Below are 15,476 nucleotides of genomic sequence, written 5' to 3' on the forward strand. Positions count from 1 at the left end.
TTTTTGGGGGACAACATTCTTATAGCTGATGTTTTAACTGAAAAATTATATCTGAAAATACAGGATCAAATTATACAGTATCAGGTTTTAACAAATTTTATTGTTGTTAAAGAAAACCCTCCTCTTTTGTGATACCATAAGTTATAAATTATTGTTTGAAAAGAACATTAACTAACTTCTCTCCAGGAGACAACAATCAGAACATTGCACTTACACGCCTTGGAAATCAATGAAATGCTAGAAACCTTGTACCTTATATTTCATAAAGCATCACAACAGATCCATTTACTGTTCCTGAAACATCCTATTACTTGGGAATTTCAATCAGGACGAAGATTATAAGCAAATGGTATTGGCTTTAAAGGAAATGTGTTTGTGCAGAACAATATAGGTGTGGCAGCTGGAGATGTATTTGAAAAAAAAAGCCTCTCCCTGCTGCAGTAAAAAGATAGTATTGAAACAATCAGGTGAAATCACTTTATTTAAGGCAAAAAGCTATCTTTGAAATTACTCATAACTCTGACATATTAGGTCAAATGCAACTCAATTTATACATGCTGAGAATATTTATACATGCTGAGAAAATTCCTGACCTTCCTTTGACAGAGGCATATTTTTTTAACTGAGTGCCGTAAAAGGCTTATTGTAACTGAATCTGGAAATACTATTTTTTTGGTTTCACTTTTGTTGCAGTCAGTGTTACTAGGACATTTTAATAGCTATCATAAATCTTTCAAAACATTAGCTATGGTCACAACGTTCTGCAGACTTTTGACAAGGTATAAGAGAAGATATTACCTGAAGAATCAGATCACATGAGACAAGGGATAATACGAGGACTCAGATGCCTCGTGTCCGGTATCTGGAATGGTCTATCTTCAATGAAGACTTAGAAAAAAATTAACTACCAGCAGGAACCACATTTAATATTCACTATAGGGTAGTATTACTAAAGCAACAGCTTTCAATTAGGACAACAGAAGATTTTTTGTCTGCAAACTATTTTCAAATTCTACAAGTTCTTTAAGGATAAATTTACATACAGCTTTACAACTTGCATACCAACATTTCAGATTTTCTTAAAAGCCACATCATAGGCACTGGAAATCCAGACAACGTAATGGGCTGAATGGAGAGGAAGAACATGCTGGGTTCCCTTCCGGATTCACTCACGTGCTAATTCATTGATCTTGTGCAGGTCATTCAGCCTGCCAGTATTTCCAGATGTAGCAATTATGCTCTTTCCTACAACTTTTAAAAACCATTTTGAGATGATACTGCTATGAGAACATCACTGATGCATCCTTGAACAATTACAGGGCACAGAAGCTCTCAAACACCCTGCTGGAACTTACCCATCAATCTAACCTACAGCTTTGATGTAAATAGTAAGCTGCATGGAAGCTACAAAGTTTCACAGCTGGTTAAGTAAACAATCATCATTTCCACTAAACACAACTGTATATTTGTGCTAAGACTTGCTGAGTTATTTTGCTGGCACAAGGGAAGACTGGAAAAGGAGGAAGAGGAATCCTTAGATGCCTCTAAGGAGGCAGGTTCCCTTAGAAACAGTCATTCTCTCAGTTCCTGCAGATTAACGAAACTCCAAACTGATGCCAACACAAGCCAAGCATAATTTTACAAACTCTGTGCCTGTAACATTTCACACTAAGAACTATTATAATGTTTCCACAGAAGGCATTAGCTAGCAGCAAAACCAAATGTAATCCGAAAGAAATATATCTTAGAGACTCAAAATCTTAATTGCTGCAGTGCAAAGGCAGATAAAGGAAGGGAAATTCAAATGTGCATACACTTGCTCCAGGAAATAGTTTTCCTCGTTTTATTTATTAGCCTAATCCTTGAAGGGAGTAAGAAATATCTATTGATTTGCATCTGTTGGTACTAAGGTTTGTGCAATAACCCACTAACATGTTGGCATATGAATCATTGCTCTTTTCAATTACTTAAGTATGATAATACCAGAATATGCATCCACAAGAACAATATAGCATGTACTAGCCCCCAGTTTGCATTTTGTGCTTTTTCTTCTAGTACAGACTTCATTTTCTGAATATTGACAACTGAATTATTTCTTAGATTTTTCAGGAATTTGTTGAGACATCTGTACTCATAATTTTACCTGTCTGCAGCACAAGAAAAAGAACACCAGTCCAAATCACCACAAATCTGAAAGATAGTTCCCTCTGACTAAGCTAACAGAACATGTTTGGAGGACAGAAATGCCATGATCCCAAAAACCAGCTGCCCTCTGTGGGAAAAAAAAAAAAAAAAAAAACATTGGAAGAAACCAGATTTTCTCATTAGCTAAAGTAAGTTTAATTTGTATATAAATATCTTCATATCCTTCCACCCTCAGACAAGCCTTCTATTTTAATCATAGTATGTCCCTAATGACTGTAGAGGAAAACAAGGTGTGAAACCTCTAATCTACAGAAGAGCCATAAGAATCAGCAGCAGAGCAACAGGACCTCACTTCCGTGCAGGAATAGGAGACAGGGAGCATACACATGAGAAGAACATCTGGGAGGTGGGGGGGTGGGGGGTGGGTGGGGCAGGGCAGAGAACAAAAAGAAATATAAAGCCCATTGCTGCAGCTAACCAACCAGATGAAGCTCAACATCACTTGTGACTGGTCAACTCTGAGTCTAAACAATTGCCTTGTGGTTCTCCATCCAGAAAGAATTTGACAGGGGTTGTGACAACTGGCAATCCTGAAATCAGAATAGCTTGACTGAAATGAGTTGACCTGGGCTGATGGATACCATATAAAAGTCTAGTTCACTGTTTTACAGAAACAGGAGATTAGTCAAGTGAAGGCATTTGAGTTACTCTGGATTTACATTGTCAAGAAAGTCGTCCCACGACTTCCCTGGCTATAGTAGAGCTTTCCAAAGACTTCTAGCAATAGTATAATGCTTAATATAAGTGTGAAAAGCATAAAATACATTATACTTTCTAAACTTCAACACACTTTGGGAAATTAAATTCCAGAACTGCTTCTTCAAAGCTATCAAATAAGAAGTGTTAATACGTTTTGTGCTTGATCACCAAGATAGCCAGAACTCTTTTTTCCCCAATTAAGAATATAAAAATCTGACAAACACTCCAAAATATGTTTTCTATCATTATGGAGAAAAAAAAAACAACCCATGTATTTATCCACCATAATGCTTTTGTGAAGGGATATTTGGAAGATTGGCACCATGTATTCTGTTTCAAAATCATTAATGAAATAACATTAAGGGAGTTTTGAAACATGTTTTTGAGAAAACATTTTTCCCGGTTTACAGATTCCTAGGTTAACATTACCTTTAAGCCATTAAATCTTCACATAAATCACTCTTATTTTAAGAGACAATGAAAAAGTACTAACTAAAGAGTGCATAAGCTCTGTACTTCGAGTAGAACAAGACCAGAAGCACAGAGGAATGTATTATTTGCCACCTAAATGCATGAAAACTTCATCTATATAAGAGAATACTGGCACATCATCTGGCTTAAGTGGGTACTCATGTCCAGTCTGAAAACTGTGAGTCTTGGCATTTAAGGAATAAACAATAAATCCAGTATTGTCAATTTAGGATCCATCACTGGGAAGAAATATGATCCAACAAGACAACTCTTTCCAATAACAAGATCTATCCTGTAAATGTTCCTTTCTCATTGACTTGCCTTTCTGATTGTGTAATGTGCTACAGAGATCACCTTGACTGTCCCAAGTACTTGTACAGTTATGCTAACATTTCATAGAGAACTGCCTTATTCCACTTTTTACGGTAGACAGAAGTCTGTATTGTGCTGTTTTCTTTTGGGGTTTTTTTGAGAAGAAGGAGAGGTAAGATCTGGACAGCTGAGAATTATACAGTTGATACTACATTAGCATTTCTCATTACTTTCTTTGGCAAATTCTACAATTTACAGCATGTTAAACAGTCTCAGAATGTGCCATCTCCTTTTGCCTATGAACAAGTTGCATGAAGATCTACAGTAAGATCAAACTGCTCTTCCTTACCTCTCTTTTTACTCATGATCTAATCTAAGACTAAAAATCGCCATTTTGGTTTTCCTAGGGAAAACAAAATTAAAATAAAATATGGCAAAATGAAACCACCATCTACCTACATGTACTTTCAACAATTTTGCATATAAACCTGCAATGCTAACAATATTGATGTAATACATCCATGCCAGTAAGACAATTTTAAAATTCTCTTCAAGAGAAATGTACAAAGTTCTCCCTAGTTTTTGAACTTTCTTCTTTAGATCAGCTTACAGATAATCATGGACAAGAGCATCATAAGGATATGATCTTAAAAGTGAATATGGACCCATGGTACTGTAAACGTGCATGGAAGAAATGATACACCAAATTTATGGAAAGGCACTATATTAATCTGAAAAACAAATTATTAAATTAATATAATAGCTGATGGAACAACAGGAAAAGAATTACCTTAGCTTTTGCTGCACAACTGTAGCTATATGGAAAGAACTACACATATGAACTATGTTTCGCTTCCAGAAGAAAACTCTAAACAACAATATGCAAAGTGGGAAAGTCCACAACAGCCTTCCACAAAATGCCAAATTAGACAGCCAAGATCTCTACTTCATTTTGCTTATCACTGCATTAAGACAGCAAACTCTACTCCCTGTGCATTTATGATTAATACACTGCCTCATTTTCAAGTTTCATCCAAGTTTCTTCATCATAGAAATGTTAATGTTATTTGGGTCAGTTCAATCTTATCTCATTCACAATTCCATGGACAAATCCGGAGATAGATAGTCATTCTATTACCTCCAAGGTTCAACCAAAGAGGAAACATTTTTCTGGGAAAATCCTTGAATACATTGACTTAATCTGTGAAATCCAGACAGCAGCCTATCCTGATTTAAATATACTGGAAGTACCCCAGATTTGATATTCAGCTTAGATCAGTGTAAGATGCTGAAGACTTCTTGTCACATTGCTTCCTCTTTCAGCTAGAAGGAATCATTTTTCCACTTACAAGACAAAAATAAACACCTCTGAGCACCAAACACTCACAGAAAATTCACCCAAGACCAAGATACCGATTAGTGGAAGAACACCATGAATTCTTAACTACTAACTGCTGTGAGAAACATTCCATTCTTCATTTAGAAGGATTCTTTATTGATATCCACCTCAAAGACACATTCACATAGACTTGGGATGATACCGCAATAAAAGAAAGAAGACTAGCAAGTAGTAAGGTAATACAGCGTAGGTAAGAATTCTTCTCAAACCTTTACCACTGAAACTGAACAGTAAAAAAATTTAAAATGTACTTCTCCTCTACTTAAGAGAAGCACAAGCATAACAACAGTTAATAGTCCATTACTATCATCCTAATCTTACTGAAACAAATTAGGTTCTGAATACTTGTATTTATGTATAGAACTGTTAAAAGACTTCTACCAGCTAAATGAAATTCTAGGATAAGAACATGCCATAAGATCCTTCGTTTAGTGTCATGGCATGTTTTTTTACCCAGAATTACGACTGAACAGAACAACTACCACCTTTTGCACTCAATCTTTATACTGAAAAACTGTCTTCCCAAAAGGGTGTGAACTAAATTAATGTTTGTTGTTAGAAAAATCCAGTGCAGCTAGCATTCACTTTAATTGATGATGTCAGAAGATGCCTTGCACAACAGTTCACATCCTGTATTCTTCTGAAGTTACATAGTTCATTAAAATTGTATCACTCTACTATATTACTTTATATTCTTATGGAAACTTCTTCTAAACATCATAGACATATCCTCACCAAAGATAAATCCACTGCATAAAAAAAAGAAACAAACACATTTGTTTAGCTTCATATGCTTAATTAAGAATATTAAAACAATTTTGTATTAAACTGCCAGTGAGATGAAAAAAAAAAAAAAGTTTGCTCTTGGAATGCGATGGAAATATTGTTCTTAAACATATTATTTTGCTAGAAGCATACATAAATCTAACAAGGTATTATTGGCATTTGAGATGCATTTTGTGTTTTAGCTAGTTACAGCTTTCCATCACTGATGCTGTTGTCATCTTTTAGCTTTACATCTCTATTTATGTAACATTTATTCTATGAAGTAGCTTATATATACAGTCTCTTATGTTTATTTACTTACCAACAGTATCACATGGTTCATCTTTATGTACACAGAAATCCTTCCTAGAATTGGGGGGGAAAAGAAAAATGTTACGCAAGCCAAGCTGTCAGACTGGTAATGACTGTGTGACCTATTCACAAATGTTTTGTATGGCTCAATGAATAAATACAGAACACCATTACCAACAAAGAGCACTGGGAAGCAAAGGCCAGGATTACCCACTTAAATGTCAGTTTATTCTCAGAACAGATTCAGGAGTAGTCAGGTGACAAAACGTACCATATATTTACATTGCATTGTACCTAATATCTGGGTTTTTTCTTATGTAATTATCTTGAAATGTAACAAGTTTAATTTTAGTATTTCTTTCATTTGAAATGAAAATGTCTCAATATCAGGTCCAAATGCAGCACTGTAATCCAGTGTTTAGGTCAGAGGTAAGAGTCTAAACTTGTGCTAAAAAGTCAGTGGTTAATATGACTAATAGGAATACATTCTGGAGAAGCATTTCTGCTAGGGCATCCCATTGTAATAGCGGAAGACTTAAATTAACTTGCTGGGAGAAGACTATCCTATCTCCAACACAGATTCTAGCTCAGCCTTAGCTCTATAAATAAGACCACACAGTAGCATGAAGTGGAATAAATATTTCATCTCTGTGCTAAATGTCAACTGGTTGGGATTAATTTTAGTTCAAATCTATTTTATTTATTCTCAGAGACACATAACAAAAGTTACCAAAAGATAAAAGGAAAAGCTACTTTTTAGTGGAGTGTGTATAACTCATACTATTTTTTTTATTTTAAGTAAAAATAGGGCTGCTGAGGTACACATAAACAATGGTAAACAAACAAAAAAAACCCACCATACATAGTATCTAAGCAAAATACAACCTAATTGCCTGAACTTCATTCCAACATGTACTCAAATAAGTAAGTTTCTGTTCTTTAGATTAATGGTGTCTTTTTTTAGAGAGGGATCATGTGAGTCAGAGCAATTTCATTTTTGCATTCTGTCTATGAAGCTACATATACACATACATCATTGATAATGGTAAAATTACACACATGTAGAAATACTCATTTTCTAGAAACAAAATGCAGGAATTGTTTGGTGCTTAAGATGAGAGAGTAGACTAGTGATATTTATTAATTTTACCAACATAACTACACCAAGAACTTTTTGTTTGTTTGTTTCCCACAGACTAGTCTCACAGAGCAATTTAGACCCAAAAGCAATCCCGAGAGGCTGGCAAATTTCTGACACTTGTTAAAGGCCACACAGCCAGAGACATGGGGTTATATAGCTTTTGATTCTTCAGTCACCATTGCCAGATAATTATGGAGTAGAAAAGCAAAACAACAGTGCTAGAAAAAAATAATATTGTGCATAAACTGATAAACTATGGGAATCCACTTAGAAAAGCCCTGGAAATCGAGCCAAAGGTAGTGAACAGAAACTATAATCAGATACAGAAGGAAGTTCTTTTATTTTTTCAGACCTGCAATAAATTGCATTAATGCACTGGGTTGTAACACAATTCTTTGTTTTGTGCTCTGTGACACAAGGGACTTATTGTCTTGTTAAGCAACAAGACAGAAAGATTAGAAATATGGAGACTTGTGGTGAAGCAAGAGAACACATGTAAAGACAATCTAAGGACATAGATTGTCTTCCACACACACTCGTACAACTACCTAAATATTAACTGATGTAACAAAAAAAAAAAAGGGGGGGGGGGGGCGGGGGGAAGAGCATACCTTCAAATCTTAAAGAATACTGTCTGACATTTTAAAACTGCCAGTATCCAAGAGGTTTCTGTTTATGTAATAGCTTTATTCTCATACACTTACTGAGCTGTTTTTGCTTTGTTTTCCTTCTTGGCTGACTCTGACTGTGGCTATGCTACACATCCAGAGTTTCATTATGGGACTTGGGGGAAATAGTACTGCTATGTTTTGGTAAGAGGGAAGTACAATAAACCATTCTGAGTTCCTGATGTACATTGAAAGAATTTAATACCTCCTTTAATTTCTAAGAATATGAATGCATTACATAGATTTGAGACTAGGCTCCTTAGTAAAGATTTACAGGTCTAGCTAGATCTACCAGTGACTCTCACAGAAATTGTTCTCCAGTTCCCCCCCCTCAGTAATTTAAATATTTCATCCTAACTGCATTCCTCTGTGTGTATATAACATACACAAACACATATCTATACACCTCTACATTCATATATATATATATTTATACACATATATATATGGAATTGACATACCAAAATGACACAAAACAAATGAGAGTATATGGACTCTTCCAAGCAAGAGGAGGTATAAAATAGAGAAAAAAGGACACTAAAAAGCCCTCAGGAAAGCCACTGATATTATTTGCTTATGTTCCTTTCCTTGCTTCTCTTCGCAAAACAGGGCAGATATTACCATTAACATTAATGCATACAGAAACTTTTGTGGCAGAAGTTAGTAACTGAGTCTAACAGTAAAAGCAAGAAACTGATTAAAGCACACTAAAGTCCCATTCTAACCAGCACCCAGTACACAACGTCCATTACGCTAAATGGTTACTTTGCATGCACATGGAAGGGAAAACAGGTCCTCATTCAAGTGAGAGAAAAGAGGAGCTTTCATGAGGTTTAACACTGATTTCTGAGCTTGAGTGAGTTGGCTAACCCTAGAAAAGAATTCTAAGCAAGAATGGGTAACCACTAATCCATTGTTTCAGAAAATCATATTTCGTTAGTGCATTTTTAATCAACTTTGTATAACAATATGAAGGGCTTTCACAGCAAACAAAGACTATCCAATTTCTAAATGTAAAGTGTCTCATTACATTCTTTTTGTTAAATCCTGATATGTAGATGAGACATGACAGAAGACAAAGAACAGCAAAGGAGGACTAATTTTTTATGAGTAGTTTGCACCAATTTGTCATTTTAGATAGATTTAACACTTGCCTAGGCATACTAGTCAAAGAACTTATTTTGTGTCCAAAACGGTTTATCAGTCCACATGATAGAATCAAGAAAAGAAAAAACAGAAGAGGACTGATAATGGCTTTTACTGGTCTACCAAATCTTCATTTGGGCTTGCACCGTATTCAATTTCTTAACTTCTCTAATGTTCATAATATTGAAAAAAGTAGTGTAGGCTTGACACTGCAGTCCAACTCCTCCTGTTGTCATTGACTCCAAGACTTACAGCTTTTGAAGACATAGCTGAGGTTTATTGCCCAAGCAACAAGTTTCCTCAAATCATAAGGTTTTTATATAGAACAGTTGCAATTAATGGCCCCTGTGGCAAATAACATTATCATCCCATTGCAAAATGCCGAGTAATGACAACACTGTAGATGTTCTTGTCTTTTATATAATAGGACAGTCTGAAACGATTCCCACATATGAGCTAAGCACATACTTACTAATATATGCACTTTAAAACAAATAAAATTAATTTTGGAGTTAATGAACAACAAGATCAATTAGGGATTTACTATTCAGTTAGGAATTTTAAAAAATGGACAATGTTACTTTTGTAAATGCTATTTCAGAAACTGTTTAGTATTTTGAGCATCAAATGCACTGGTATGCACTGGACAGAGTATTTTAGCAAATCAGGAAACACTATCTAAATACTTTAAATGATTAACAGAACACTTAGGCTCTGTAAGGCTGAATTGACATTAAAAAGGGTAATATGAATAGGCATTCTTTGAAAGTTTATGATTCAGGCAAACAAAAATAACAGCTCATAAATGTGGTTAAGTGAGCTAAAAACTGAATTGAATGTGTAGATAACACTCAAAACAGATACAGAAATGTTAGGAAGCCAAAGAAGGTGTTTGAGCGGAGTCCAACAGAATCTAGACTTAGTGTTAGCATTAAACAATTATATGAAAAAAAGTATGAGAACATTACCAGTAAAGTTTTTAAATTAGGTAAATTCTGTTAGAATACAAATAGGAATGAAGACAAATCAATTTTAAAGATAACTCATCTGAGTAACTTTTACTTTAATGTAGTCATAACTGGAACCCCATACTTGATCAGATACGACAACAGCATGACAACAACAAAAAGAAATGAGCATTTGAAAACAGACAGTAGAAGTGAACAGTATCTTTGGATAAAGATGCAGGAAAATATACATGGCACCAGTACAACCATTCACACACCACTGTGTCCAATTTTGGTGCTTATGCTTCAAAAAAAAATTTGGAAAATAAGAAAAGGTCTGGTAAGAGCTAAGAGATTTATTATAAGCCTAAGAAACAGGCTTAAAAATGCCTTGCAGCACTGTTTCAGCTATCACCCAGAGCAAAGAGACTTCACATACTGCAAATCAATATGAATGAACAGCTGATGTACCCTCTGGACATGGACTATCGCCATCTTATCCAATTAATATTAGGAGAATCAGAGATCTACTTTCTATCACAAGCACACGTGAAAATGGTGATTCTGAGGAGAATATAGACATTTATTTTTAAAACCTATTATTTTCATATTTACATGTTTTTCCTGAAAATCTCTCTGACACAGATTGACCTATGCACTGGAAATGCTGCATGATGTATAATTTAAGTGAAGGTTCGCATCACTTTTTCTTTCTTTTTAATACACTTCAAAGTGTTCATTTCTTTGTTTGCAATAGGGGCAATAGAAGGACTGAAGTATTGTCATAGAGCAACTGTGGATGCCATGGGCCTTTTGCTGCCTTACTTTCAACTAGCTCATTCAGGTCAGACAACCTGTGTAGACAGCAACTGGTAACATCTCAGTGGCCACCAAAATCTGTGCTTATCTCTGTGTACTTGCACTCTAACTGAAAAGGCAAGGAGGATGTTATGTGCCACGGTATACTTCTTCCTCAAAGAAAAGTACTTTCTGATATGTATATCTCTAAAGTAATAGTGTTAATTTATAACTGTGAATCACAGAGTTTTATCAAGAGAGTCCTTAAAACAGTTTTGGTCTTAATTCTCACATATGCCTTATACCTAACCTCCCAGGGGATCTTTTCTAAATACACTATTCAAACCTTTTCTTTCTGGTTTCCTTTTACTTTATAGCACCATATTTTAAACAGGACCTAACTTCATCAGAATAAGCCAATTTAAAGGGAAACTACAGAAAAACTCATAGGCTGCAGTAGGACTGCAGTAAAGTGGAATGAACAAATTGCTAACAGATTCATATCTAACATTACAGCCTATTTGGGCAGCAAAGAAAGTTGTAGAGAAAAGTCACTTTTTCTTTTCCCTTTATATAACAAATGCAAGAATAAGTCTTGAAAGTACCTTTTTCATGAAAAGGCTATGATGGCTCTTTGGCTGTTCAATAACAGTCTCTGTTATATACACATTTATGCTTAAAAAACTAGCTGTGCAGAATACTGAATATTTAATTTCTAACTGTTTTGGTTATTAGACACAACAGGCACATGAAAGCAAAGGAAAACTTTTTCAAAGCACTCTTGCTGTTCTATTATCATGTGAGACAAAAAAGGAGATGTCAATAAGTTTCAGGAGGTCTGCCACAGAATGTGTTAAGATAACCAGAACTTCTTATTTTTACTTGAAAAATACCAAGCAGTTGGTGTTCATTTGTGTACACAAAACTATTTCTCTCAATAAAGCAGATCTGCTGTCCAAAGCTGTTTGGAAGGTGTGACAAAGGAACTTGTTCCGTGTTTGCAAAACAGAATGAGACTCTGAATTATCAAAACAGACAAGTGGAGCCACACATGGGGTTAGCTCTACTATAAACCTGATGATGTGCAGAGGGAGCCTGGATTAGCAAAACATTCCCATAGTCAGCAAACTGCACTGGCATGATTTATTAGCAGCTAAGGCAGTTCTGAGATAGGAGGCAGTATAGTCCAGAGAATAATACCCCTGAGAAAAACAAAAATATCAGAAGAACAGATCTTTCATTTCTGTCTCCAGCACTGAAATTGAAGTAGGGAGCAAGGAAGTGATTGGTTGAATATCAATTTCCTTAACACTGCTCAGGGATTCACTCCCAAAACCTTATTAAAACTGGCAGGTAAAAAAAATTGTAGGTAGCTCTGGAACAAGTCCAGAGGAGAGTCACAAAGGTGATCAGAGGGATGGAGCACCTCTTCTATGAAGACAGGCTAAGGCGGCTGGTGTGGATCAGCCTGGAGAAGGTTGCAGGGAGGCCTTATTGCAGCCTCACAGTACCTAAAGAGGGCCTGCAAGAAAGCTGGAGAGGGACTTTTGACAAGGGCATCAAGTGATAGGACAAGGGGTAATGGCTTAAAGCTGAAAGAGGGTAGATTTAGATTAGGTACTAGGGAGCAATTCTTCACTATGAGGCTGGTGAGCCCCTGGAAGAGGTTGTGCAGAGAAGTTGTGGATGCGCCATCCCTGAAGGAGTTCTAGGCCAGTTGGATGGGGTTTTGAGCAACCTGGTCCAGTGGAAGGTGTCCCTATCCATGGCGGGGGGTGGGGCGAGTCGGTGGGGGTTGGAACCAGATAATCTTTAAGGTCTCTTCCAACCCAAACCACTCTATGATTCTATGAAATAAGGACATCACTACTACAAAGCACATCAAAAAAGCACGCCTTAACACATGATTAGACTTTCCGAAAGATTTTTTGCCATTTAGAAATGCTGCATGAAATTCAAAAAGCTCTGTGGTCAAACATACTGGCTGCTAAAGACATTTCCAGACCACTACCTCTAGATTGCTTAACTATTGCTTAACTTAAACTCATTTGCACCAGTTCAGAACTCTTCTGCCTTTTCCCATAAAGGGTGGTTAAGGTGAAGATGAAGAAGTGAGAGGAAAGAGGTGTTACCCACTTTATTTCACAGCCTCTCACTACTTGTAAGATACACCTCACAAGCTAAAGAATGTAGCCCTAGACTCACTCCCCTGGCAGATGCAGGCTTGAAGGTTCAACACTCCCTCAAGCTGCTCCTGCAGATACCGTCTCCACTGGCTCAAATAGGAGTGCCAGGGGATAGACAAGAAGTCACTCAACAACACCACATTTGTAGCAACCAAACAGTATGCAATTGCTCAATTATCCTTAGACAGTCACAAAGTACAACTAGACATAAGAAGGTCTATTCCCCTTTAGCTATGCTTATCAACCCATAGCCACGTATGATACTCAGCCATCCTTTATGCCTTGGTACAAGTTCATGCCTTCCTACTACTCACATCTTTCCTTCATCTAGACTCTTCTCCCACCAAACCACTCACTGCTATTAAAATGAGTTTTGGGTCTTCATCTGAAAAATTTCTTTCTAGTCTGTCATCCCAAATATGTTTTTTGATGAACTAATGGAAATTTGTTACAGACAACATTACTTCTCATGTTTTCCACAGTAGTTCAGAGAAGCCTGTGTGAAGAACTGCTGCTTAGCAAATGTAAACATGTGTACCAAAAATTAATCTGCCCCCTCAAAGATGCAACAATCTGCAAAACAGAAACAAAAAATAAGAGGAAGAAAGCACAGAGTAAGAAGAGATTAGTGTGTGCATTTCTAAGAAAAGGTAAAGGAATAAACAGCAAAGTATTAACAAAGCTGTCACCACAATATGGATTTCTTCATTTCCTGCTTCCAGTATGTGACTGACTCTCCAGAACAGGGGAATTTAGGGAAACATCTTTTTGCTTCAGAAAATTGAAATACATTATAGATATTGGAGTAATCAGAATGTAAACTAATTTTAAAAAATGCATATAGCTCCTACTGAGATTGCCCTGAATAAATGGTATAAGGCTACACGTAAGTTTAAAGATTACATATTTTTAGGACACCATGTCACCAGCTAGCATGGGACAGCACAACAGTATTCTAATATATCAAATCACAGTAATTTTATTTGGAAGGAAACTCTGAAAGTCATCCAGTCCAAGTCCACCTCGAAAATGGCACTAAATCCAATTCCAGACCAGCTGAACTATCCTTCTGTCCTCTTCTTTGAATAATGGCTCTTCACTGCCTGAACATAAAGATGCATCCCACCTGTGCACCACTTTACAACCTAAATCAGAGAGCATCTGCTTGGGATGAAAGAGGTGAGCTGGAGGCATACTTCCTTCTGAATGTGTGAAATGCCTGATACTTAAGAGTTATAAGGAACTGCAGATCTGGGATCACACCTCTGCTCTGCATAGCACATTCTGTGCATATGCTGTAACTCAGCACACAATGAAATATATATCTCTCTAATGGATCTAGAGCTAGTATCTCAACAATGTGCCTCATGTCATGCCAAACAAGCTCTGAATGGTCTAAATACGCTTTTTTGCTTTGAATGAAAGTATCCACAGGTCCATGTGTGCTGCCTTTTAAATGAAGGCATATGGAGAGAGGCATCCAACCTATAGCCTTAGCTATATAGCCAAAGAAGAAACAAGAAAGCGACCTGTTTGTCATTTCACATGGTAAACATCTGGGAAATACTGCTTTCTGAACCATCTTTACCTGCCACCATATCACTACCTTTGAGTTCTGGAAAGAAGTCTCAAGTTGCACTCTTCTTCATCGCAAAACTAAATCCTGTGTTGGTCATCTATCAGTTCCTTTGATCTATGTTCATTTTAGGTCACTGCCTATTTTTTAATGCTCATCTTTCAGTATTTTACCTTGTGATCAGTATGGCTGCATCAACTGAAGACATGTCTTCTCCCCAGCTTGTTGACATTTCTAAGTGTATATCGTTCTTCTTGCCAAATTCTTCATGTTGCCATTTACAAAAGCTTTCCAGCATTTTTTCCCCATGATGTCCAATATACATATCTGCCTGCAAAAAAAAAAAAAAAAAACAAACAACAAAACAAAACACAAACCCACACGATTATTTTTATTAAAATTATCATTCTTTAAATAGAATTAAGAACATTTTTTCACTGAGTTAACAAAAATATCCTTCTTTTTATGGCATAATATATTTTCGGCAGAATGACTTGAATTTCAGGAGCAGAGACCATCTTTTTCTTTTGTTAAAAATACAGGTGAAGACAGTGCACAGAGACATACAGCAATCTGTTCACCTGAACTAGTCTCATTTATCTGCTGTTCTTTCACTATCCATAGTGAAGAAAAGATTAACGATGTGAAGAACTTTAACATGAAATGAGACTTCCCCACCTGCTGAGAGGACACTGAAGAAAGAAATTCACTGGAAAAACAGTATTTTAAAAATAGAAAATGGGTAAAGGAATCCCTTTTCTTATGAACTAACTAAAGAATGACATGATTTCCATAATACTTTGTAGAAAAAAACCCCACACACACAAGAAATCAACTTGACATTGTTCTGA

General features: G+C 36.2%; 1 protein-coding gene across 3 annotated transcripts in view; it reads right to left on the minus strand.

The window, feature by feature from the left end:
• ADAMTS19 (ADAM metallopeptidase with thrombospondin type 1 motif 19) overlaps positions 1 to 15,476 on the minus strand; it is a 159,704-nt gene that overhangs the window by 91,226 nt on the left and 53,002 nt on the right. For all 3 annotated transcript variants that reach the window (XM_080373138.1, XM_080373136.1, XM_080373137.1), the window contains exons 6-7: positions 14,799 to 14,956; positions 6,174 to 6,217 (exon numbers count right to left, since the gene is read on the minus strand). In XM_080373138.1, coding sequence (XP_080229264.1) covers positions 6,174 to 6,217; positions 14,799 to 14,956 — 202 coding nt within the window. The remainder of the gene's footprint in view (positions 1 to 6,173; positions 6,218 to 14,798; positions 14,957 to 15,476) is intronic.

This window comes from Falco punctatus, assembly GCF_963210335.1.
Source record: "Falco punctatus genome assembly, chromosome: Z".
In the NCBI taxonomy this organism is placed as follows: Eukaryota; Metazoa; Chordata; class Aves; order Falconiformes; family Falconidae; genus Falco; species Falco punctatus.